Raw genomic sequence first — 26,901 nt, 5'->3', positions numbered from 1 at the left:
GTTGCTGAAAACAAGAAATAAGTAAAGGCAAGAATAAAAGGCCAGATGATTTTCTCTTCGTTTCCCTTTATTTTTTTTCCCAAATGAAGAAGACGGGGAGGCAGGTCAAGCTAAGTGAATTGCCTTGGGGTCTCTCTACTTGTGTGACTTTGAACAAGTTGATCAATATTTCCAGCCTCAGTTTCTTCATAGGAAAATTAGAACTAATACACCCACCCTGCAGAGGCACTATGAGCATTCAATGAAAAAGTACCAGGCTTCCCTGGTGGCGTAGTTGTTGAGAGTCCACCTGCCGATGCAGGGGACTCGGGTTCGTGCCCCAGTCCGGGAAGATCCCATATGCCGTGGAGCGGCTGGGCCCGCAAGCCATGGCCGCTGAGCCTGCGTGTCCAGAGCCTGTACTCCACAATGGGAGAGGCCACAACAGTGAGAGGCCTGCGTACCCCCCCCCCAAAAAAAAAAAAGAAAGAAAGAAAAAGTACCTGGAGCACAGTAGACGCCACCAGCACTAACCTTGTTTTTAGATACAGAAGGAAAATGCATATTTAAAGCCAATTTTTGTACCATGTAGATAAAGTGAGTGCAAGTTATAGCTGAGAAAACACTGGAGAAATATTTCAAGATTTCATCTTTTAGGGAATTCCCTGGCAGTCCAGTGGTTAGGAGTTGTTGCTTTCACTGCGGTGGCCCAGGTTCAATCCCTGGTTGGGGAATTAAGATCCTGTGAGCCTCCTGATGTGGCCAAAAAAAAAAAAATTGTCTTTTATGCAACATCAATTGAAGAGTTCCAAGTACTTTCAAACGGAATTTCATACAATATTGTATAATTTATCAATATTATAGAAGGAATCATTATTCTCATACCCTTAAAGCAGTACATAATTTACAACTCTTAAAAGTTGTATTTTTAAAAATTTACCCCTAGCAGAATCACCTTCTAATTACATTGATATGATTTTTAATTTTTTTCATAATTTTTTTCTTTTATAATAGAAAATAATATATGTACATGATAAACATTCAAATGTATAAAATGAAAAGTAAACATCTCCTCTCCTGCCATCCTAGACAAAATTCAACACCCATTTATGATAAAAACTCTCCAGAAAGTGGGCATAGAGGGAAACTACCTCAACATAATAAAGGCCATATATGACAAACCCACAGCAAACATCATTCTCAATGGTGAAAAACTGAAAGCATTTCCTCTAAGATCAGGAACAAGACAAGGATGTACACTCTCACCACTATTATTCAACATAGTTTTGGAAGTCCTAGCCATGGCAATCAGAGAAGAAAAGGAAATAAAAGGAATACAAATTGGAAAAGAAGTAAAACTGTCACTGTGTGCAAATGACATGGTACTATACATAGAGAATCCTAAAGATGCCACCAGAAAACTACTAGAGCAAATCAATGAATTTGGTAAAGTTGCAGGATACAAAAGTAATGCACAGAAATCTCTTGCATTCCTATACACTAATGATGAAAAATCTGAAAGTGAAATTAAGGAAACACTCCCATTTACTACTGCAACAAAAAGAATAAAATGCCTAGGAATAAACCTACCTAAGGAGACAAAAGACCTGTATGCAGAAAACTATAAAACACTGAAGAAAGAAATTAAAGATGATACCAACAGATGGAGAGATATACCATGTTCTTGGATTGGAAGAATCAACATTGTGAAAATGACTATACTACCCAAAGCAATCTACAGATTCAATGAAATCCCTATCAAACTACCAATGGCATTTTTTACATACTAGAACAAAAAATCTTAAAATTTGTGTGGAGACACAAAAGACTCTGAATAGCCAAAGCAGTCTTGAGGGAAAAAAAATGGAGCCAGAGGAATCAGACGCCCTGATTTCAAACTATACTAAAAGTGACAGTAATCAAAATAGTATGGTATTGGCATCAAAACAGATACATAGATCAATGGAACAGAATAGAGAGCCTGGAAACAAGCCCACACTTATATGGGCAATTAATCTATGACAAAAGAGGCAAGAATATACAATGGGGAAAAGACAGACTCTTCAATAAATGGTATTGGGAAAACTGGACAGCTACATGCAGAAGAATGAAACTAGATTACTTTCTCACATTATGCACAAAAATAAATTCAAAATGGATTAAAGACTTAAATATAAGACCGGAAACCAAAAAACTTCTAGAAGAAAACATAGGCAGTAAGCTCTTTGACATCAGTCTTAATAATATTTTTTTGGATATGACTCCTCACATAAGGGAAACAAAAGCAAAAATAAACAAATGGGGGTACATCAAACTAAAGACTTTTGCACAGTGAAGGAAACCATCAACAAAACAAAAATACTATCTACTGAGTGGGAGAAGATATTTGCAAATGATAAATCTAACAAGGGATATCCAAAATATACAAAGAATTCATACAACTCAACATCAAAAAAACAAACAATCTGATTTTAAAAAAAGGGCAAAGGACCTGAATAGACAGTTTTCCAAAGAAGACATACAAATGACCAAAAGACACATGAAAAGTTGCTTAACATCACAACTCATCAGGGAAATGCAAATCAAAGCCACGATGACATATCACTTCACACCTGTCAGAGTGGTTATACAAAAGGCACAAACTTCTAGTTATAAGATAAATAAGGACCAGGGACGTATGTACAACATGATAAATATAATTAACAGTGCTGTATGTTAAATATGAAAGTTGTTAAGAGAATAAACCCTAAGAGTTCTCATCAGAAGGAAAAGGTTTTTTTCCTATTTCTTTAATTTTGTATCTATATGAGATGATGGATGTTCACTAAACTTATTGCGATAATCATTTCATGATGTATATAAATCAAATCATTATGCTGTACACCTTAAACTTATATAGCACTGTACATCAATTATATCTCAATACAACTGGAAGAAAACATTATATAATATGCTTTTTAGATGTACTAGGTTATATATGTAGAGCTTTAAAAATTATCTTTAGTGAGTAGACAATGTTCCATTGAGTTTATGTATAAAACTACTCCCCACTGCTAGATATTTAGATGGACTTTCATTTTTTCTATAAAAGATGACTTTGCAAGGAATATGTTAGTGCAAAAAATGATTCCTTCATCATTTTTAAATCAGAAATTAGTAGTTCAGATATATAACAACCTATATGCCTAATGGGCATTCCTAACAAACTTTGTTCCTAATAAGCTTTAAAATAGTTATTGAAGAATAATTAATGGAAAAAAATGAGTATAGAGAAAATAAAGCAGAATCAAGAAGGCACATTGGGTTGAATACCATCTCCAAAAATTCATGTCTGCCCAGAACCTCAGAATGTGACCTTATTCATAAACAGGGCCTTTGCACATGTAATTAGTTAAGGTCTGAGATGAAACCATTCTGGATTAAGGCTGGCGCTAAATCCCATGACTAGTATGTTTATAAGAAGAGGAGAGGACACACAGAGACAAAGAGAAGAAAGGCCAGGTTATGATGGAGGCAGATTGCAGTGATACAGCTACAAGCCAAGGAACACTAAGGGCTGCGGGCAGCCACCAGGAGGGTCTGGGAAGAGGAAAGGAAGGATTTTCCTAAGAGCCTCCAGAGGGAGCATGGTCCTGCTGACTGCTTGATTTCAAACTTCTAGCTTTCAGAACTGTGAGAGAACAAAAGTTTCTGTTGTTTCAAGTCTACCAATCTTACTTATTTGTATTTTTTCAAAATACCAAGTATTTTAGGGTTTAGTGCCATTTCCAAAAGGCTGGTCTCCTGATGAAGAGTTTCCATGTATATTCCTGTTTTTCTCCTCTTTCCTTCCTGCCCGTGTTTTCTCACTTCCATATAGAGTTGAAAGCATCAACTTAGGTATCCCCAAGAACTGCAAAGAAGATGGTGGTTCCTTAGTACAGACTTCCAGATACTTATTGGCTTTTTAGGAGAACTCTGGGTTTTGTTTGTTTGCTTATTTGTTTAACCACTGTTTTTCAAGGCACGTGGGTGCCTCAGTGGTGAGCACCAACCATGGCACCTGTGACATCCTTCTCTCCCTCCGTGTGCTCACTCCTGGCCCAGGTCCCCTTTCATTCCCAACTCTACTGTTTCTACCTCATCAACAGGTAAAGGCAGCAGAAAAATACATGTTCCCTGTTGGCTTCAAAGTGATGCTAGTAAAGGTCAACAAATTCTATAACTATGATTTTGGATTAGCTCTTTTAGCTTCTACCAAATGATTGATCATTTCCCAAACTGCATTTCCAGGAATGCTAGAAGATACAGAAGGTTCAGAGGCCAGAAGATCTTGTGGTTGAATAAGATCAGGAAATCCTCACATCTCCCCTCTTCTCAGACATTCACAGAGCATCTCAAGGAACTATGCAATAAACATGTATAAATTCACTTAGCCTAGCAACTCCCAATGTATTTCACCATAATTCATCCTGCCCCCTTCCCACTAGAGCTTTTCTTCTTGGTGTTCTAACTAATATTTTCTGTAGTTCAGAAGAGGTGATAAAAATGGATATCACTGCTATGTGAATCGGTTTTTCAACAAATATTTGATAGAAAGAATGAGACATTTTAGCATCCATGAAGGACAGGACAAAATGGAAAATCTTTAAATTGTACTGGGAAATTCTGAGGTCATACTCCACAAATGGCATATTAATAATGGTTGCTCCTCCTCTGGAACCATCTGATGTAAGAAATGGTCAGTTATCTTTGCAAAGAGGTTGGAAAGCAACCCTGTGAAGATACTGGACAAGTGAACAAGAAACACCCCCACCCCATGCTGTATCTTTAACCATAAGGGGGGCAGAAAGGGGAATTGGGCAAATAAACAAAGAACCACTTCGTCTTTGCTGACATAAAATTAGCCTAGTTGTAGAAGAGATAATCTATAGCTGTGGAAGCAGTGATAAGCATTGCTCAAGGGACAAGGGACAAGAGGCTCATGAAACACAGCTTGGAGTGACACAAATATCACACTGGTGATCCATGAACTCTGGAAGCATAGCTTTGACTCTCTTATTTGTTCTCCTCACTACCACTCAGTAATGATAAAAGAAATACAAACGATAAAAACCATCAAAGCAACAGTGGTGGGAAAAAAAGAAATACTGACACTCATTTAATTGTCATCATCTTTGGAACCGTCTCCCGTCACCAACAGCAGTGGCTAACAGTGGCAAAGTTGTTGTGATAGGTAAATGCCATTGTCAGTGGTGCCTGCACCTACAGAAAAAGCAGCAAAGACAACTCAGCACACTGAGTCTCACTGGATTTGACAAAGGAAAATGCACTTTAGCACCCAACCTAGTACTTCTACTGTGTGTGTGTGTGTGCGTGTGTGTGTGGAAGTGAACGAGAGGACTGTTTTGCTCTATGTTCAGTAGAAAACTAATATTACAAAAAATTAAACTCAGACTTGATTCCTTCCTAGTCATTCTTCTTCTAAATGTTACCTTTTATTTTTTTCACATTCAAGTTTAGTTTCTGAGAGCTGAGAGAGTTCATCTCTGTTCTTAAGCCCAGAGATACTTTACATCTAGGCAGCTCAGGAGCAGAGAGATCTATGAAGAATTCAGAATCTTCCAGAATCATCTTTGTTTGCTTATCTCTTTGTGTATCTTGGGAGTTGTTATAATAACGAGAAGGAAAAGTGGAATTCCCTGCCTCTGTCTCCCGAGGGGGTGAGGAATGAAAACAGGGAACTCACAGGAGTGGAAGAGGGTCAGGGTGGAAAACACTGGTTCTGGACCTATCTCCTGTTTGGGAGGGAATGGGTCAGCTCAGAGTCCAAGGCATCTAAAGAGTACCACATGCAAGAAAGTAGAAATATTTTGAGCAATTACAGAAGTACCTAGTTGCCTCATCAGTAGAGATTCATCATCATATGGTGACCTTATAGCACAGAAGCCCAATAAATAAGTGACCAGAAGCTCCTGCAAAAGCCCAAGCCCTCCCTAAAGAACTGCCTTAACTTGGAAAAGCCATTTAAGAACATTTTTCTTATTGCTATAAAATGACATCACCCACCTGACATTACTGAGATTTAAAATACATATAAAAATCATGTAGAATACAGAGTTGCTGGTGCTTAAAGACAATCATAGTAACATTACTAATACATTAGAATTCTGAAGCTTCTTAGCAAGCCCAGGATTAAGAGATTTTTCTTAGGATGATGAAATACTTATGACAAAATAACTTAGTGCAGTCAATTAAAGGGTAAAGTTAGGGAGAAGAAAATAGAACCAATTGAGTTTTCTTTAACTCATTAGAAATAAATAAAATGAAAAAAAATAATGGAGGGCTGTTATGGTCAGGTACTATTCCAAGAGCTCATTTGATCTTCACTTATGAGGAGGGTACTACTGTTATCGCCGAATTGCAATGAGGACACTAAAACAAAATGTTATGCTAAAGTCATCCAAGGTTAGACAGCCACGGGGCTCCGTCAGTGTTCTTATGTACCTGTTATGTGGCCTCAATGAAATAGCATTCTTTCGGGACAAGAAAAATAGACAGTCTTTGAATCTCCAACCATTACATTCATAGAACTTTATCTAGACATTAAAATGTATATGAGACCACTTTAGAAATTAATAGAAAAAGATCTTATGAGTAAATTAAAATTTGATTTAAACAATTACTTAAGAAAAAGAGGAACAACCCAATTTAAAACAAAACAAAACAAAGGCACTAGAGTTTTTTGCAGGCACAGGAATATGTGACAAAATATATATAAATATAAATATAAATATAAATATATATATATATATATATATATATATATATATATATATATACAAAATGAGCTCAATCTGACTCATAATTATAAATACGTGATTTGAAATGATGAGATACCACTTTGACTACCACAGTCCAGAAGTAATAAGTGGAGTCCTGCCATACTGGACAGTGAATTCTCTGTGATGTTCCTGGATGCTGTCCAATGCCATGGGGAAGCTCCACCAAACCTTCACCCCTACTCTCAGATAGTGGTTACACTATTAACGTTGGGTATGTATCCTTCTAGAATTTTTTATGCATTTTATACATGTATAAATAGAGAGTTATAGGGCTTTTTGTAAATAATAATGAGATTGTTTTGCAATTTATTTTTTCACTCAGCAATATATCACTGTCATATTCCTATGTTCAAATACTGAGAGAAAAGTTATTTTTTTTAGTGCAAATCACACATTTTTCACTAACTTTCTTAATGCACTGAAATTCAAAGTTTAATTTGTCATTGAGAATTTACCTGTTTTTTTTTTCTGCATCTTTATTGGAGTATAATTGCTTTACAGTGGTGTGTTAGTTTCTGCTTTATAACAAAGTGAATCAGCTATACATATACATATATTCCCATATCTCTTCCCTCTTGCGTCTCCCTCCCTCCCACCCTCCCTATCCCACCCCTCTAGGTGGTCACAAAGCACCCAGCTGATCTCCCTGTGCTATGCGGCTGCTTTCCACTAGCTATCTATTTTACATTTGGTAGTGTATATATATCCATGTTATTATTTTTAATGGCTATTAACACAGTATTCTACAGAATGGCTGTAACGTATTTAACTGATCCCTAGCGATGGATTAGGTTGTTTCTAATCTTCTTTATACAAATAATGTTACACGCCACTACAGTATAATTTTAAAAAATTGTTTGCTTTTAACAATCTGATTAAAGAAATAATTCCTAGGGTAAGTATTTGGTGGACTGTAAAAGCTGGGGCTTACTTAGCTTGGTCAGGCCTAAGAGGTCTTACTTCTGTAACTGGATCTAAAATTATGGAGTGATTTTAGACAAACCGACGCACCTAAAAGCTGAGAAGACATAATTTACCAAATTACTTAGTGCCCTGACAATGAGAATATTTTCCTGAAGGTGCCCAAGCTGTTCAACAGGAACAGCACACTGTTCTTGCTGACTAACACTAGGTTTTGAGGACACATCCTCAAACAGGAACCAGATCTTTTCAGTGTTAATGCCAAACACACTGTATTTCAGCTTCATCAGAATGAATCAGTAAGTCCAGCACTTTCCTTATCAAGGCCTTGGCCTGGGCTGCTTCCCTATCTGGAGAGAAATCCAGTCTACCTCTCTGCTGTGATGTATTATTCATCTTTCAAGACCCAGACAGCTACTGAGACCTCTCTACTCTGATTAATCACTCCTTGGTTCAATGCTCCAAATACCATCTGGCTACTGCTCTTGGGGTATTTATAGAACAGGTTACACTTATCTACATATACATATATGCCTGCTTACGAAAATGGATATGAGTACAAGGTTGGAAAATTCTTGAGGTTAAGTGTACATGACTTTTTCAACTTTATATCTCTTACTCAGGCTATTCATAGAGTAGGTACTAAATAATTGTTGAAAATATCTATTATTTTGTGAAAAAATAACTTAAATGAATACATGAATGGTATGCCGTTTTTACTTTTTAAACTAGTAAATGCTAACAAAAGTTATAGCTCACACACTGCTGATGGGTTATTTGTCAACTTGTATCTAAAGCTTTAAATATGTCTACACACTTTGATGCAACAAATCCATTTCAAAGAATTCATCTTCAGGAAACAACCATGAATATTTCCAAAGCTTTACATTTAGGGTTCTTAGATGCAATATTGTTTATAAGAAAGAAAAATAGAAATGAGTTTAATGTATCAATAACATGATAAATTACAGCATACATAAAATGGAATCTCATCTAGCCAATAAGAATAATTCATGACATCGAGAAAATACTCTCCATTATGTGAAAAAAAAATTAAGTCTCTGAAATATGAATCCAACTGAGTGTGCATAGTAAGATCCAATTTTATTAAAAATAAAATAAAGAGAAGAAATGAGATTGGAAGTAAAGGGACCAATATGGTAACACAGTTCTCTCTGGGCAGTGGATTTATGAATGACCCTTTAAAATTTTTTTATGTTGTCAGAATCTCTTTCTGATACATATTGTACCTACTTTGCCTTTTACAGAATAAAACCCGCTAAACACATTTGTGGAATGGATGAATGAATTCATATTATCTCTCTTTAGCCACATAAAGATCTGATGATGTATATTGACCACTTTCTTCTTTTTTCCCCAGAAAATGTTGGAGTGCAGTGGTGTAGAATTTCATTTTGAACGTTTTCCTATAGAATCAACAAATATCAATGTTCTAGGCAACAGGGACTCTGTAGACTTCCTCATGTGCTGGCTCAGTACATAAATGTTCAGATCTGAATGTGGGTGGTTAGTTAAGCAGATGAAATACAAACACATTTTGGAAATCAAGAGGCTGTAAAGAAGATCAGAAATGTGGAAAAAGTTCTCATATTCTTATTTTGTTACTTTCAGGTAAGTCTCTTAAATAAACCCTCATAATGCCTGCCCTCGGTTTCTTCACATATAAAAGAAATGACTGATAATTCTGAATAAACAGCCTTTGAATGTCACATCTGAGGTTAAGATGACAACTGCCTAATCCCATCAAGGATAACATAGTACAGAAATTTCTGATGCTTCTGATAGAAATACTCCAATGACATTGTTAGGAAAGAACACTTGCAAGATGATTTTTGAAGATTTGAATCAATACTTACATAAATATTGACACTAGTAATAAGTCACATGATAAATACAGATATTTCTTCAGCATACATCTACATATATTCACATCCATTCTGAACAGTTTCACATTTCTGGACTCTATGTAATGTGCTTGGCACAAAGTAGGAGCTCAACAAACTATACCATTTCCTTTTCTATTCATTGCTCTCTTTTTTTTTTAACATCTTTATTGGAGTATAATTGCTTTATAATGGTGTGTTAGTTTCTGCTTAATAACAAAGTGAATCAGTTATACATATACATATGTTCCCATATCTCTTCCCTCTTACATCTCCCTCCCTCCCATCCTCCCTATCCCACCCCTCTAGGTGGTCACAAACCACCAAGCTGATCTCCCTGTGCTATGCGGTCGCTTCCCACGAGCTGTCTATTTTACGTTTGGTAGTGTATATATGTCCATGCCACTCTCTCACTTTGTCACAGCTTACCCTTCCCCCTCCCCATATCCTCAAGTCCATTCTCTAGTAGGTCTGTGTCTTTATTCCTGTCTTACCCCTAGGCTCTTCATAACACTCTATGACATAAATCACAGCAAGATCCTTTTATACCCACCTCCTAGAGAAATGGAAATAAAAACAAAAATAAACAAATGGGACCTAATGAAACTTAAAAGCTTTTGCACAGCAAAGGCAACCATAAACAAGACCAAAAGACAACCCTCAGAATGGGAGAAATATTTGTCAATGAACCAACTGACAAAGGATTAATCTCCAAGATGTACAAGCAGCTCATGCAGCTTAATAACAAAAAAACAAATAACCCTATCCAAAAATGGGCATAAGACCTAAATAGACATTTCTCCAAAGAAGATATACAGATTGCCAACAAACACATGAAAGAATTCTCAACATCATTAATCATTAGAGAAATGCAAATCAAAACTACAATGATATATCATCTCACACCAGTCAGAATGGCCATCATCAAAAAATCTACAAACAATAAATGCTGGAAAGGGTGTGGAGAAAAGGGAACACTCTTGCATTGTTGGTGGGAATGTAAACTGATACAGCCACTATGGATAACAGTATGGAGGTTCCTTAAAAAACTAAAAATAGAACTACCATACGACACAACAATCCCACTACTGGGCACATACCCTGAGAAAATCATAATTCAAAAAGAGTCATGCACCAAAATGTTCATTGCAGCTCTATTTTCAATAACCAGGACATGGAAGCAACCTAAGTGTCCATCAGCAGATGAATGGATAAAGAAGATATGTCACATATATACAATGGAATATTACTCAGCCATAAGAAGAAACAAAATTGAGTATTTGTAGTGAGGTGGATGGATCTAGAGTCTGTCATACAGAATGAAGTAAGTCAGAAAGAGAAACACAAATACCATATGCTAACACATATATATGGAATCTAAGGGAAAAAAGAAAAAAAGTCATGAAGATCCTTTTCTATTTAAACAGCCCATTTCCCTGGAATAAATTAGAGTTTCATTTGAAAAGGAACACATGTAAAGGCAAAACCTTTAAGTCTTCCAACATATTTGTTTATACAACTATTTTTAAAATGTATTAGGTATTATGCACTGCCTGCTTCCTAAGTGCAAGTATGTGGAACCTGATTTAATCCATCTGCTGATGTCCCATGGCCATCACATGCTTCTCAACACCCACGCAGATCTTCCTGGCTCTTTTCTGACCCGTTTACCCAGCCCCACATCACCCAGTCCCAGACTCTTCCATGTGCTCATATCTGTTACTCTGTGTTGCAGTTTCTAATAGACTTCCTTTTCCACGAAAAACAAAGGGAAGGGGGAAGGAATCTTTACTCTTGATTTCTCAACTGAAAAATCCTCGTGGCTGACTTTACTTTTTGAACCTGCACTCAAGTTGTTAACGTTGAGCATTAGTTGCAGAAAATCTGCCCTCCAGAGAAGTCTGCGTTGTTATAAACACACAACAAAATAACCTAAAGTTCCCCAAACAAGACTGTGATGTGTTCCAGTATAGCACAGAAACTAGATCTTCATCTAGAGCCAGATACATGTGTGTGCATATATGCCTTGTTATGTTATATACTGTAATGATGAGCACACACTTCATAAGGATGTTATGAGGGAGACAGTAGTGGTACCTTTACTCTACAGGCCAGGAAATGAGGGGTTTGAAAGGTGATGTCACAGTCTCATGGTCACTCAGCTAGCAGTGGAGAGTCAGGACTTGAACCCTTGTTAATTTGATGTACTTTGTGTACTGTTTCCTGGTTCAACAGACTCTGAAAATATAGAGGATCTTTGTTTTCTTTTAATGTTCTTGGCACAGTTGGGAGTTATAAAAAATTAATATGTTTGGATTTAAGCAAAATCCTATGACTTGGTCCAACTTTTGATTCTTCCCATTAATTTCCTTAGTATAACCAAAGGTGGTCTTTTATGGACTGATGACTGGATTTTGTGTGAGGATGAACTCTCCTGTGATTTGGGGAAAAAAAAATCCAGGCATGTTGATAGTTGAGTTCAATTTTAATCTTTTTAGTGAAACCAATTGACAAGATATCTAAGGTTTTACATCATTCATGTCTTTCCTCACTTTAAGTGATGGTGTAAATATATTTTTCACAAATGTATTTGTGAAAGTTGAAAAACAACATAAAATTACAGTATTTTAAAATAGGAAAGGACCTTAAAGATAATCTAGACTTGCCCTTTCATTTCTTACTAGGAGACCTGAGGTTACTAATTATCCCCGATTTCTTCAATACTATAGGGGTTGGCAGCATTGTCAGCAAAATACTTTTTTTTAACAATTGTTGAAATAGCTTATAATCATGCAATTTAGGGGGAAATATATACACACAAAAAAATAAATAAATAAATTCTAAAAGTTTAACTAACCTCCAAATCCATCAGGCACATATGTTTTAAGAACAATATTGCAGAAAATTGTTGGCAGTGATAAAGGTTTATTTCCCTCATTTCGAAGAGAAATGTGTCGATAGCCTGCTTGGAGGCCATCCAGTGGCAGAATCCTCTGGCCAATCAGCTTGTTGTTGTCATCATACACTGCAATTCTCAAGACTGCCAGGTCAGGGAGGATCACCTGCAAACAAGAAATGGTACTTTTCGTTGCTTTTTGGAACGCAGCTCCCAAGAATTACAACTCTAGGAACCTGGAGTATATTCATACTGTTCTGAAAGGCTTCTTTATGGTGAATATAAGCCAATGGTCAATTTGCATTCTTAAAGCATACTGTATAAGCTACAATGCCCAAGCCATTGAGAAAGGCAATTGGAACAGGTTGGAATTCATTTCCTGGAAATCATTTCCTGAAAATTTTAGATGGAATGAATGGATGTGAAAGATGACTACTCCAACCCTTGGCATCTTTCCCCATCCCACCCATGTAATGGATAAGCAAAAGGAGACCCTGAGAAATAAAGTGACTTTCCTTTATGTCAGAGATGGTCAGTGACAGCTGGGCCTGGATACTGGGGCTCCTGATTTCTAATCCTGTGATCTGTCTACTACCTGGGCTGCTTATGACATCAAACTCTGTTTTTAAGAATATGGAAAGTATCTTTGAAGAAACACCTCATGTACAAAAGACAATCTATATATAAATTTAGATTTCCCCTTTTCCTTGCACACCTCAGTTTTTAAAACATTTTGGGATATTAAATAGAGTAAGATGGGGCAGCTAGAAGCATTAACATAGGGAATTCCCTGGCAGCCCAGTGGTTTGCACTCTGTGCTCTCACTGCCAAGGGCTCAGGTTCGATCCCTGGTCAGGGAACTAAGATCCCGCAAGCTGTGCAGCACAACAAACAAAACAAAACAAAAAAACCCACCACCAACAGAACAAAAACAACATTAACATATACACAAGACATCTACTCTTGCCATCCCCAAACCTAATACATGGCCATAACATCTGAGCTCAGATAGCAGAAGCCCTATTCAGATATTAAAGAGCAACATGACAAAAAAAATCCTATGTTTTTTAATCAAGAATGTCTATTTATTGGCTATGAGCCGCTAAGATATCTCGCCTGATTTGAGCACTATGACTAAAGCTAGACAATGAACTGGCTGCTTATTTATGACTAGAGGTTATAATTTAATTCCAACTTCATGAAGATGAACAGGAGAAACCAAGATTAAATGCATCCAACCTTCAGTCACTATGTTGTTCCTCACGTGGTGATGGGGGGCTTACCTTGTGAGATTAGTGCAATGAACAAAAACAATACCAGCAAGAAGGAAAATAAAGTTAAAGCACTTGGTATCAATGAAAGGCAATGTATTGTAACTTCTGAAGAACAGGGAAGGACGCAAAATTGGCATCTTGTTTCTGGGGCTAGTAATACTGCATGAAAAACCAAGTTTGATATTTCCCTATGCATCAAAAACAATGCCTGAAGCCAACTTTCTGAATTTCTAGAAATGTGCGCAGGGATTATTCATTATGCTCCAAAACACTGACCATACTGACAACAGATCCATCTATAACAAATTGAAAAACATGGGAATAAAAAAATGACACATCACAGCTGTGTATGCAATTCACACTACACTCTGATTATAGAAGAGAAGGTGAAAATGGGGGGAGGGTGTTGCATGGATAATGGTATTCACATAACAGGGAGTGCCTACATGTCAAAATGGCTTGATTTATTGAACTATATTGATCTTCTGTAATATGCTTTCTGTAAACAGGTTAGCCAATTCTGAGGTGGTTAATCCCTATTTTTGTTAAGATAAAAAGCTGATTATCTGTGTTGCATGACATACGTATGTCATGCAACACTTGGAAAACCTGTGCCTGAAGAAGAATCAAGAAAGCATTTTGGTTGGATAACAGAACAAGTGAGAAAGAAACAGGCATTTTTGAGATAGTACTGCCAATGCATGGATTTTTCAATACATTTTCCATTGATGAAAGAGAAACAACTGGAAAAAAAATGGTTACAAGATTAAAGGCCTCCCCAGTGGTTCAGTGGTTAATAATCCACCTGCCAATGCAGGGGACACGGGTTCGAGACCCGGTCCAGGAAGATCCCACATGCCGCAGAACAACTAAGCCCGTGTGCCACAACTACCGAGCCTGTGTTCTAGAGCCTGTGAGCCACAACTACTGAAGCCCGTGTGCCTAGAGCCCGTGCTCCACAACAAGAGAAGCCACCACAGTGAGAAGCCTGCACACCGTAACAAAGAGTAGCCCCCACTCGCCGCAAATAGAGAAAGCCTGCACATAACAACGAAGACCCAATGCAGCCAAAAATAAATAAATAAAACAAATTTAAAAAATGGTTATAAGATTAAAAACTGCATCATTACAGAGAATGACTGATTGGTCTTAGGATCAAGGTATAATAAGGAGATAAAAAACAAAAAGACAAAAACAGCACATGACCCACAGGACCTGTGGGTAGCAATGGGGACCACACTTTCTGGAGGCACAGGACAATACCAACTGACCCATTTAAGGACATTTATTGATCTCAGTCTAGGTGCAACATCCTACCCATACTCTTGGCTAAAGGAACAGTGCAAGTCACCAGCTGCCACAAGGGCAAGGAAGAGCTCTCCCACATGTGATGCTGTCCACCTGTAGGGCTCCCTCTGAGTAGACTGCTAACCTGGGGCTTGGGCACTGCCATGTGGCAGGTGGGCTCCACCAAGGAGGAAGGAGAGCCAAGAGGGGGACAGGGACAAACTGAAACAATAATCATATGATGGCTGCAGAACTCATGCATTAGAAGAATACATTTAGGGTTGAATAACTGTCCCTATATCATGTAGTGTCTCTACATTAAAATGTGGTTCCCAACTTAACAGAGTGAGTCTGACACATTGAAAATACCCTACCTTTCGAAATACAAATGATTCTTCATTGTAAACTGGATTGAGTCCATTGTTCATCACCATGCGTGTTCGGAATTCCTTCCGGATAGTGTCGGTGGGCAACCCATACATATCCACTTCTACATATGTGCCAATTTTTTTATCTGATAAGAACTGACCTGATATGACCTATAGAAATAGGATGAGAGAGAAGTAAAGTCAGTGTAATCATCAGTAGCAAAGAATAATCTGGAAGGAAGAGATTCTCCGTTCACCTTTAGAAATTTTAATTATCTATGGAAATAATGTATTCATTCCTTATTAAACTAAAACATGGTTGAGCAAGAACTACATGCAAAAAACTATTCTAGGCAGAGGTTCTGCCTCCGAGAACTGCCTAGAAAAAGAAAGAGGGAACTATACATGAATCATCTATTACAAAAAAATACTGTCCACAGCATCTTCACCTAAGTGCCCATACCTATGAAATGAAGCAATGGATTCAAATATGCCCTAAGGTCACTTCATAGCTCTGAAACTCTGTCACGCCACACTTTTACTGAATTCTTTCAAAAGTCTTGAGACACACAGAAAGAAAAGCAATGCTAAACTGATGTTGACAATCTTCATACAGGACAGTGTTATTTTTTGTAAAGACCAGTATTAAATTTTATCTATTTTAAAGCTATGGAGAGACTATTTTTCATTTATTTTCCAAATGACTACAGCCACTTATTAGGTTTTTTCACATTATCTAATAGCTAATAATTGTGAAACAGTTTTTCGAGGTATAACTGACATAAAATAAACTGTACATGTTTAAAGTGTACAATGAGATCAGTTTTTACACATGAGCACATCTGTAAAACTATCACCACAATTAAGACGATAAATATTTCCAACAACTCCCAAAGTTCTTTGTGCCCTTTTGTAATCCATCCCTTCTTCCATCTCTGTCTAGAGGAAACAACTGATTTACTTTCTGTTACTATACATTAGTTTGCGTTTTCTAGAATTTAGTATAAGTGGAATCATATGGTAGGTATCTTTTCATTAATAAGCTTTATTTTGATAGCCGTTTATGCTTTATAGCAAAGTTGAGAAGACAGTACAGAGTCCTCATATACACCTGTCCCTGTACCCACCACTTCCCCCACTATGTGTATCTCGCACCACAGTAGTATACTCGTTACAATCAGTGAATCTACATTGACACTTCATTATCACCCAAAGTCCATAGTTTACATTTAGGGTTTACTGTTGGTGTTGTACATTCTATGGATTTGGAAAAATGTATAATGACACGTATCTACCATTGTAGTATCATACAGAATAGTTTCACTGCCCTAAAATGCCTTGTGCTCTGCCTGCTAATCCCTCCCCCCAACTCCTGATCTTTTTTACCATCTCCATAGTTTTGCCTTTATCCAGAATGTTATATAGTTGGAATCATACAGTGTGTGCAGGGATTATTTTTTTTTCAGACTGGCTTCTTTCACTTAGTAATGTACATTTAAATTTAATCCATATCTTTTCATGACTCAATAGCTCATTTCTTTTTAGAACTAAATAATATTCCACTGTCTGGATGTGCCACTGATTATTTATCCATTCACCTACTAAATGGCACCTTGGTTACTTTCAAAATTCTGTCAATTATGAATAAAGCTGCTAAAAACATCCCTGTTAAGTTTCTTTGTGGACATAAGTTTTCAATTCATTTGGGTAAATAACAAGGAATACAACTTGCTGGATCATATAGTAAGAGTATGTTGAGTTTTGTAAGAAACTGCCAAACTGTTTTCCAAAGTGGTTTTATTATTTTGCATTCCCACCATCAATGGCCAAGAGTTCCCGTTGCTCCACAGCCTCTACTAGATACGTTTTGATCTGGTGTTTTTCATTAAAAGCAGCTAATAATGTCACTAGTAGAAAAACATGTTTCTCAAGAAAAAAAGAAAGAATTTAAAATCAAAGTTGAGAGCCACACATGGATCTTGCAAATTGACATTATTATTATTTTTTTTAATTTGGCTGCGCCAGGTCTTAGTGGGCACGTGGGTTCTTAGTTGCAGCATGTGGGATCTAGTTCCAGGCATTGGGAGCATGGAGTCTTAACCACTGGACCACCAGGGAAGTCCCAACATTAAATATTTTAGTTGTAATTTCTTAAGACTTTTCCAAGACCACCTGCATATACATTTATACGATTCTGTGAAAAACAAGCACCTTACCTGCACTGAGCAAGTGGCTGCAATAACCCCATCAACAGGCGTTTCAGAGAAGGGATCAAATGTTCGATCGGGCCGTCTCATGAAATCTGGTTTGAGAAGGTACCTGATGGGACAAAAGTGCAGAAGGATTTTATTTTGTTAGTTAATTTTATAAAGACTAAGAAAACCACTATTCAAGATACTGAATACATATTTATCCCCATTTCTAACTTAGGAGCTAGGCTTTTAGGTAGAGGATCTCCAGGACTGAAGAGAATATCCCTGCCCTCTGGATAATCTTAATGAGGAGCAGGGAAGAGCAAATGTCCTCTAGATTCCAGGCTCTGGGACATCTATGATTTCCTGACACTACCATCTTCTCTGGAACTTGTTTATGCTCTTACATGCACAAAATATAATGAAAAACCAACTAAATGAGCTATAGTTGTCAAAATATGGGAAATATGTGATATTATTTATTGTTTTAATTAATGTATTAAATTATGGGATATAATGAGAAGTTTGATAACTACATAGTTTCAAAGTGCCGATAATCATAAGAATATTTTGAGAGATCTCTAACAAAAGTAATGAAATATCTGTGATTTATATTGGTGTCAGAGTCAGAGGTACCACTAACATTAGTGTGGATTGTTGTCTATTTTCATAACCGAAGGGAATGTAAAGTTTCAGTTAGAGGTAGGTGAAGATAAAGATGTTATTATTTCTCCAATTCTAGCCAGGATAACTAGGTAAGAAAATGAAATAGAAAGGCATCCAGACTGGAAAGAATATTTAATACTATTTCTTTTCTCAGATGATATGATCTTATATATAGAAAATCCATAAGAATCCACTAAAAAGCTATTTGAACTAATAAACGAGTTCAGCAAGCTTACAGGGTACAAAATCAATATATAAAAATCAATTTTATTTTTATGCACCAAGCAATGAACAATCCAAAAATGAAATTAAGTAAACAATTCCATTTATAACAGAACCTAAAAGAATAAAATACTTAGGAATACATTTAACAAAATAAGTACATATACTTGGAAAACCACAAAAAATTGTTGAAGAAAAATTTAGAAGAACTAAGTAAATGGAAAGATATCTTGTGTTCATGGATCCGAAGGCTTAATATTGTTAAGATGGTGCTAGTCTCCAAATTGATATGCAGATTCAATACAATCCCCGCCAGAATCCCAGCTGGCTTCTTTATAGAAATTGACAAGTTGATCCTAAAATTCTATTGTAAACTCAAGGACCAAGAATTTCCCAAACATTCTTGATAAAGAAGAACAAAGTAGGAGGTCTCATACTTCTCAATTTCAAAACTTTCTACAAATCAACAATAACCTAAGCATCTTGGTACTGGCAAAAAGATAGATATATAAATCAATGAGATAGAATTGGGAGTCCAAAAATAAATTCATATCTATGCTCAACTGATTTTTGACAAGGATGCCAAGACTAGTCAGTGAGGGAAAGAACAGTCTTTAAACAAATGGTGCTAGGACAACTGGATAGCCACATGCAAAAGAATAAAATTAGTCCCTTCTTTCACATCATAAACAAAAATTAACTCAAAATGGATCAAAGACCTAAAAGTAAAAGCTATAACTATAAAACTCTTAGAAGAAGACTTAGGGATAAATCTTTGTGACTTGGAATTTGACAATGGATTCTTAGACATAACACCAAAAGCACAAGCAACGAGCAAAAATACCAATACATAAACTTCACTTCATCATAAAAACTTTTACACTTCAAAGAACACTCTCAAGAAAGTGAAAAGACTAGTCATAGAATGAGGAAAATATTTGCAAATCATTTACCTGATAAGAGGCTTGTATCTAAAATATATGAAGAACAAATAACCCAGTTAAAAAATGGGCAAATGATTTGAATAGACAGTTCTACAAATAAAATATACAAATGGCTGGCAAGCACTTGAAAAGATGCTTAATATCATGAATCATCAGAGAAACGCAAACCAGTACCATAATAAGATACCACTGCACACACACTAGGTTGGCTACAATTTTAAAAAGTCAGATAATAGTAACTACGGACGAGGAGATGGAGAAATTGGAGCCTTCATACGACATTGCTGGTGGGAATGTAAAATGATGCAGCCACTTTGGAAAACAGTCTGTAGTTTCTCAAATAGTTAAACATAGAGTTACCATATGACCCAGCGATTCTACTCTTAGGTATACACCCCCAAGAGAAGTGAAAACATCTGTCCATACAGAAACTTGTACATGAATGTTCATAGTGGCATTATTTGTAATAACCAAAAGATAGAAACCATCCAAGTGTCCATCAAAAGATGAATGGATATACAATATGAGGTATATCCATATAATGGAAAATTATTCAGCAATAAAAAGAAATAAAGTACTGATACACACTACAACATAGGTGAACCTTGAAACCATTTTGCTAAGTGAAACAAGACAGTCATAAAAAGGTCACATATTATATGAAGCCATTTACATGAAATGTGCAGAACAGGCAAAAATATAGTGACAGTGTGTAGATTAGTAGTTGCTTAATGATGGGATGGGGGCAGGGGATGTTGGAAGGTGACAGCTAAAGGGTATGAGTTTTCTTTTTAGTATGACTAAAATGTTTTAAAATTGATCTCCAGCACTGTCTGCCCTTTATCCCCACTGGGTATGGTCACAGAATCACACCTTGGCTAGATTCCATAACTTTCCTGAAACTTCTGTTAAAGAACTTCATCTCTCTAAAAGAAATATTTTTTTGTTAGGAATGGCTATAACCATAGATAAGAAAATTCCACACCAATGCGATCAGTATATAAAGGAAAATAAAAGCACTTTCTTCAAAACTCTAGGTTTGCTTTTAGAAGTAAAAGAATCACAATTTGGGATCAAATCTTTCATATTCCTTAGGAGTATAACTTTCACTAGTTTCAACTCTAGATGATGTCAAATTTATTACTATCTTTTAAAATACAACCAAAAAAGGAATCCCAAGGCATAATATTTTTCCTTAAAGGAAAGTTTAAAGTCATGTTTTTTGGTTTTGACAAAGTTGCCATTCTTTGCTATCTTCAAAGTCTGAATAAAAAAGTGTTAAAAAACAAGCTCACATTCCACTTGGATAAAATAATCAATAAAAAACCCGAGGACAACACTGACTTTTAAATAAAGGATATAGAGAGTTTATAGAATAGTTCAAATATTAAAGATGACATTGAACATTCACCTGTCTCCAATAGAATGCAACTCATAATATTAATATATCAATACCAGGTCTCTGCATAGAAGATATTGTTTTCTATGTTAATAGAGCTTTGATTTGGACCTTTTTTTTGTGGCAACTCTTAACCCTTGGAAAATATGATGACACAGCAAAAACTCAAGACTTAGGATGGGAAGTAAATGAGTGAATACAATTCTACACACACTTCTCCAAGGGAAGCCTACTAGCTTTGCCTGGCCAAGCATCAGACATCAGCTGTGAGGCGAGGTCATGGATCATGGCTCTAGCTTTCACATGGAGGCAGCATTTGGATTCCAGTTGTGTGAAATGAAGGAATCTGCCTTCTGCGAAAGGTGGGACTCGGGGTCCATAAAGGACTGTAGTCCTACGTCCAGTCCAGAATCTCCTAGGGCAGTGGCTGTAGAGATTCAGGACTTCCTGTGGTGCCTCTCAGTCATTTCTGAAGGGTCAGGAGCCCCTTCTCAGCAAAAACAGAGAAATGTCATATTGATGATGTTTCAGTACCGAAAACATTCTTCCACATTCCCTGCTGCTCTCAGACCTGCTTAGAAGAAAACTAATCTGTGAAAGCATGATCCAAAATAAAAAATGTCAGAAGGAAATGGCAAGAAATCCAAGTCTGATTCTCCAAAGTTGGCAGTTCATTTATATATTTAAAAAATAAAATAGACTGTGTAGAAGTGATACCGAGCAGGACCCTCTGGGGCTCCTGGACACAAAAGCCTGTCTGTATCCCCCCATTTTTTGTTTGTAGGAAATAGGCTTCATTCAGCCACCACCACCTTCCCTGAGTTCCAATGAGCAGGTTCAAACAGTTGCTAATCAGGGAAGGGAGGAAATGCAGAGACCAAGGAAGAACAGTCAAGAAACAATAGTGCAGCCTTGGGGCAAGGTCCTGGTCCTCTCGCAAGGGATACACAAAACAATATCTTTGAGCTGGTTTGCAGTTACTGAACCCCCACTAGTTGGGAGACGTTAACTGTATGCTGCCCACAAGTACCAGACCCCAGACCGGTTGGAACCAAGAGGTTGATGATGCTGACTCCCAATTACCTCACCACCAACCAATCAGAAGAATATCCACGAGCTGATCACACCCTCTTTGAACCATTTCTATAAAACTCCTCACTACCCCCTCTGGGTTAGGACACACAATTTTGAGGGCATTAGCCCAATGTGGCCCCCTTTGCCTGGCAAAGCAATAAAGCTACTCTTTTCTACTTCACCCAAAACTCCGTCTCGAGATTTAATTTGGTGTCAGGATACAGAGGCTGGATTTGGCTACAGAAGTCTGACAGGATCCCTGGCTTGGGGGTACACTTAGCCAGCTTGTCTTGAACGAGTGTCAATTTCGGGCCTAAGGAGGCAGAGACTGTCACTCACAGACCTGGAGGCTGTGTAGGTCCAGGGGCCCTGGGCATCGATGGGGAAGCAGGAGCTGAAGCCCTGGCTTTATGGGGGTGGGGTTTGTGCCACTGCAGGCCTAAAAGGCACAGAAAGTCTCTGTACAGAAACACAGCCCTCAGACACAGCCCACAAGGATTTTTTAATTTATTATTTATTTTTATTTTTTTAACATCTTTATTGGAGTATAATTGCTTTACAATGGTATGTTAGTTTCTGCTGTTTAACAAAGTGGATCAACTATACATATACATATATCCCCATATCTCTTCCCTCTTGCATGTCCCTCCTACCCTCCCGATCCCACCCCTCTAGGTGGTCACAAAGCACCAATCTGATTTCCCTGTGCTATGTGGCTGCTTCCCGCTAGCTATCTATTTTACATTTGGTAGTGTATATATGTCCATGCCACTCTCTCACTTTGTCCCAGCTTACCCTTCCCCCTCCCCGTGTCCTCAAGTCCCTTCTCTACGTCTGCGTTCTTCCCATCTTGCCCCTAGGTTCTTCATGACCATTTTTTTTTTTTTTTTTTAGATTCCATATATAGGTGTTAGCATACGGTACTTGTTTTTCTCTTTATGACTTACTTCACTCTGTATGACAGACTCTAGGTCCATCCACCTTGCTACCAGTAACTCAATCCACAAGCATTTTTTAAAAGTCCCTGCAGGTGGGCAGGAGAATGACAAGCGTAGTGCAGTGAAAGCCACTGGGTGCCTCAGATGCCCTTGCTCAGTGGCTGGCCCATCTTCACCAGCTATGACTCCTCAGGGGCACAGCACACTCGTGAGAAAGATTGTCTCTCTCTGCCCTGTTGGCGACAACCTCTTCCTCCAGGCTGGGTGTGGGGAAAAGGGAATAGGCAGGGGGACACGAGACTGAACAACACTGTTAACGTCTCTTGTAGTCAGGCTTCCCCCAAGGAACAGTCAGAGCTTTTAGTCCCCCTGATGGGACTTGACCTTTTGGTCACATCACCTCAAACACATGAGCACAGAATTCAGGCTAAGGTAGCACTGTCCTTGCTCATGAACATATTTTAAAATACTCAATGGTGTGGAAGGTGAGACATTGAGCATGTGAACTATGGCAAATCGGAAACTCCTGGAAAGAAACATAGTGCAGGCGTAGACCTCCTGTTGGTGTAACAGAGCAGGACCCTGTGGGGCCTTCCTGGGACAGACTTCTCTGCTACATCCTCTGCCTTAGCTCCTCTCTGAAGTACCTAGATAACAGTGTCTGATGCATATTTCCTGAGTTTTTCAGATGCTAAAACCACCACCAAAGGGAAGAAATTAATTACTTGCACGTGGCCCCAGACCTCCTGGAGCCTAAGGATTGATAATGTGAACCCCTGTGACACTGCCTTGTTACTTCACCGTCAACCAATCAGAGAACTGTGCACAAGCCCAATCGTGTGTGCCCTGTGACACCCTCCCCCCGCCCATCATCTGGCCTTTAAAAATGCTTTGCTGAAACCCTTCAGGGAGTTCAGGGGTTTTAGAGCACTAGCCACCCGTTCTCCCTGTATAGGGTCTTACAGTAAACGCTGCACTTTCTTTCACCACAACGTGGTGTCAGTAGACGGACGTTACTGCGTGTGTGCGAGCAGACCCAAGTTTGGCTCAGTAACACTGAGACCCTTTTTACGTGGAAACAACTCCCCTCCCCGTGTCAGGGCAGGACAAGCCATCAGACGGCTGAGGTGAAAGGAAAAGCTCCTTTGGCATCCGTGAGCCACAGGAAGGTTCAGGGAGTGAGCACAACCAGCTGTGAACCATGAGGGCTGTCTCTTGGGCTCCTTACAAGTCTGTTGTGAGCAGACGGCTCATTTAATCTTGTGTGATTCCTGCCTGTGATTGGTCATACGGGCTTAAGCTTTTTTGCAACCTCACTTTTTCACAGAAATCTGCAGTTCATGAAATACTTCAAATAGACTCAGTTCAAACCCACTGAGCTGTCACAGCAAACCCAGGGTGGCAGGTGTTACCGGCTTCATTTTATCAGCCGGAAATTGAGGTTTAGGGTCTAACACACTTGCCGAGGGCAACAACAGCATGTGGCACACCCAGGACTCAAACCCGGGTCAGGCTGGAGCCGAGGGCTTTTACCCCCTGCACCACAGCTGCCCCTGGGGTCTCATTGCCTAAGCCTCCACTGGGGGTCCACCCATCAATTTACCTACACAATCTCCTGGTTCTGAATGCTCTGCGCTAAATAACAAAGTAGCTTAAAAAAAAAAAAAAAACAAAACTCTGAAATGTGTATTTAGCTCTTTTCTTCTGACCCGTAATTTTCTTTGCCTCCCTGTTTTATTGAGATATAATTGAAATATAACACTGTATTAGTTTAAAGTGTACAGTTTTTATTTCTTTCAAAATACACAGTAGAGGCAAATATCCTGTAAGCTGCTATATCCTGATTTGGGTAACAGGGTTGTCACCCGTGGGTGTAGGTGAACTGGCGGGCAGGAGGAGGTGGGAGTGGGCATTTTGAACCCATACTTGCTGAAAATTTTATCTTGACTGTTTTTAGTGATGGAAATTAAATATCCAACCAGGGTGGTCACGGACATCTTGACAGTAGCATGGTGGGATGAGACGGTACTCTATTGGATTAGTCTAGAGGTCTCTGGGCAGTGGTTTGTGATTATTTACCTGCAGTGCTGCTTGGGGACATTTGCATGGAGAAAAAAAAAATGGCCACACAGTTTTTTTTCATATGTATAGAATGTTAACTTCATATTTTCATTTAACCTTTCAGTGTTTCAATGAAATGAACATTTCCTATTTCACTACTTGGTTTTCAGATTTTAGGGAGCTCTATTTAAGTAACTGGAACAACATTTATAGTGTCATTTTTTGGTAACCGTTATTTACAAGACATGCAAAACATGTCCATCAAGAGAGGACAAAGCCTTCTTCCTAGCTGAAATAAATTCCACTTGACACCTAGGACTTCATTATATATTAAATCAACTTCATTCCTCTATAGGTCGTACGTAAAATACACATATTTAATGTCTTTGTCTACCACTGATGTCCAAATGAGCAGATTCATTATCTGTCCTAGCTATAAAAACCTCCGCTATTGAATTTAAAGTGAGAGCACTCTGCCGCTGCTTCCCACGATCTATCTACCTTATGTTTGGTAGTGTATATATGTCCATGCCTCTCTTTCGCTTTGTCACAGCTTACCAGCCGCAGAGCACAGGGAGATCAGCTCGGTGCTTTGTGACCGCCTGGAGGGGTGGGATGGGGAGGGTGGGAGGGAGGGAGATGCATGAGGGAAGGGATGTGGGAACAGATGTATATGTATGACTGATTCACTTTGTTATAAAGCAGAAACTAATAAAAATAAAAAAAATAAAAAAATACCCAAAAAACAAACAAAAAAATAAAAATAAAAAAAAAATAAAGTGAGAGCACTAAACTCTAGAGTGTGTATAATAAACTGCTTAACTAGTCGTTAATTTTTTTTAACCTGCTTAAACAGGGGTCCTGTGAAGAATGTATGTTGCAGATGTAATTTACCTGTGGATTTCATTTGTTTCTATTCCATCCCTCAAACCCAGCTTAAATTCAGCAGCTCCTAATTAAAAATGACACGGTTTCATTACAGCTGTAGTATGGAGTGTGGAACACAGTGACTACAGTTTAAATCACATTACTTACCCGCACGATCCATTATACTCAAATTTTCCCTGATTCAATTGCATCGCTAAATCTGTTAAGAGACAAAAATAATTTAGCATCTCGTCTCCTCGGACAAAGAAGATCTTGATGGGGTGATTTCAAACAATGGAAATCAGATACTGACCCCTGGCTGAAAGGTCTCTTTTTAACACCACAAGGTACTTCTGGGTCTGTTTAAGGCATACAACTCTCTCTTCCATGTTGAAATGACCTTGTGTTTAAACTAAACAAAAAAAATCTGTGTTCATAGAGATCATGTTGGCAATGCTTTAAAATTTGGATTCAATATATGTGTCATATGACTGTTGAATTAGTGTTGAGAGTACAGATGTCCAAGGTGATATATAGTTAGAGGAGATGTGCCTTACCACTCCAGAGGAAGGGTACTCTGGACATACCCAGTAGGGTCATGTGAATATAAAACTCGATTAAAATAAAAAATAAACTAGGTAAGTATCATGTAAAAATTGACTTAAGGTGACTTCAGGAGAATTTTTCTAGTGGGGTCTAATGGCAGGGCATGGCTTATAGTTTTTCTCTTGCAGGCAAACACAATCTTCTTTCTTTTCATCAGCAAAAGAAATGGGCAGCTGATAAATTTTTTTTTCTTCTCAAAGTGCTGTGATTAAACCTAACATTATAGAATACAACATAAGCTGACCTAGATCATAAGCTGCTTTTGGATCATTTAATCCATATAACAGAGTCACTGACAACAAAGAATGAAAGTTGACCCCTTTTTAAGTAAGTAAAATCAGCAGTGCCTTTGAATCTTACTTTGTCTCTGTTAGAAACACTCCAGGGTTGTGCTGGTACCTGGTCATAGTTTAGCAGAGTGAGCACTGATAGGGATGCTGAGCAGAAATCTGAATCCAGCTCCTGATCACTAAGGCAGC

At 38.0% G+C, this 26,901-nt stretch overlaps 1 protein-coding gene across 1 annotated transcript in view; it reads right to left on the bottom strand.

Moving 5' to 3' along the window:
• The window catches only part of PLCB4 (phospholipase C beta 4), a 419,094-nt gene that overhangs the window by 37,703 nt on the left and 354,490 nt on the right, over positions 1 to 26,901 (bottom strand). The window contains exons 25-28 of the mRNA XM_060120154.1: positions 25,985 to 26,036; positions 17,670 to 17,772; positions 15,460 to 15,624; positions 12,486 to 12,690 (exon numbers count right to left, since the gene is read on the bottom strand). Coding sequence (XP_059976137.1) covers positions 12,486 to 12,690; positions 15,460 to 15,624; positions 17,670 to 17,772; positions 25,985 to 26,036 — 525 coding nt within the window. The remainder of the gene's footprint in view (positions 1 to 12,485; positions 12,691 to 15,459; positions 15,625 to 17,669; positions 17,773 to 25,984; positions 26,037 to 26,901) is intronic.

Source organism: Mesoplodon densirostris, chromosome 16 (genome assembly GCF_025265405.1).
Source record: "Mesoplodon densirostris isolate mMesDen1 chromosome 16, mMesDen1 primary haplotype, whole genome shotgun sequence".
In the NCBI taxonomy this organism is placed as follows: domain Eukaryota; kingdom Metazoa; phylum Chordata; class Mammalia; order Artiodactyla; family Ziphiidae; genus Mesoplodon; species Mesoplodon densirostris.
This window is presented reverse-complemented; position numbering and strand designations above follow the sequence as displayed.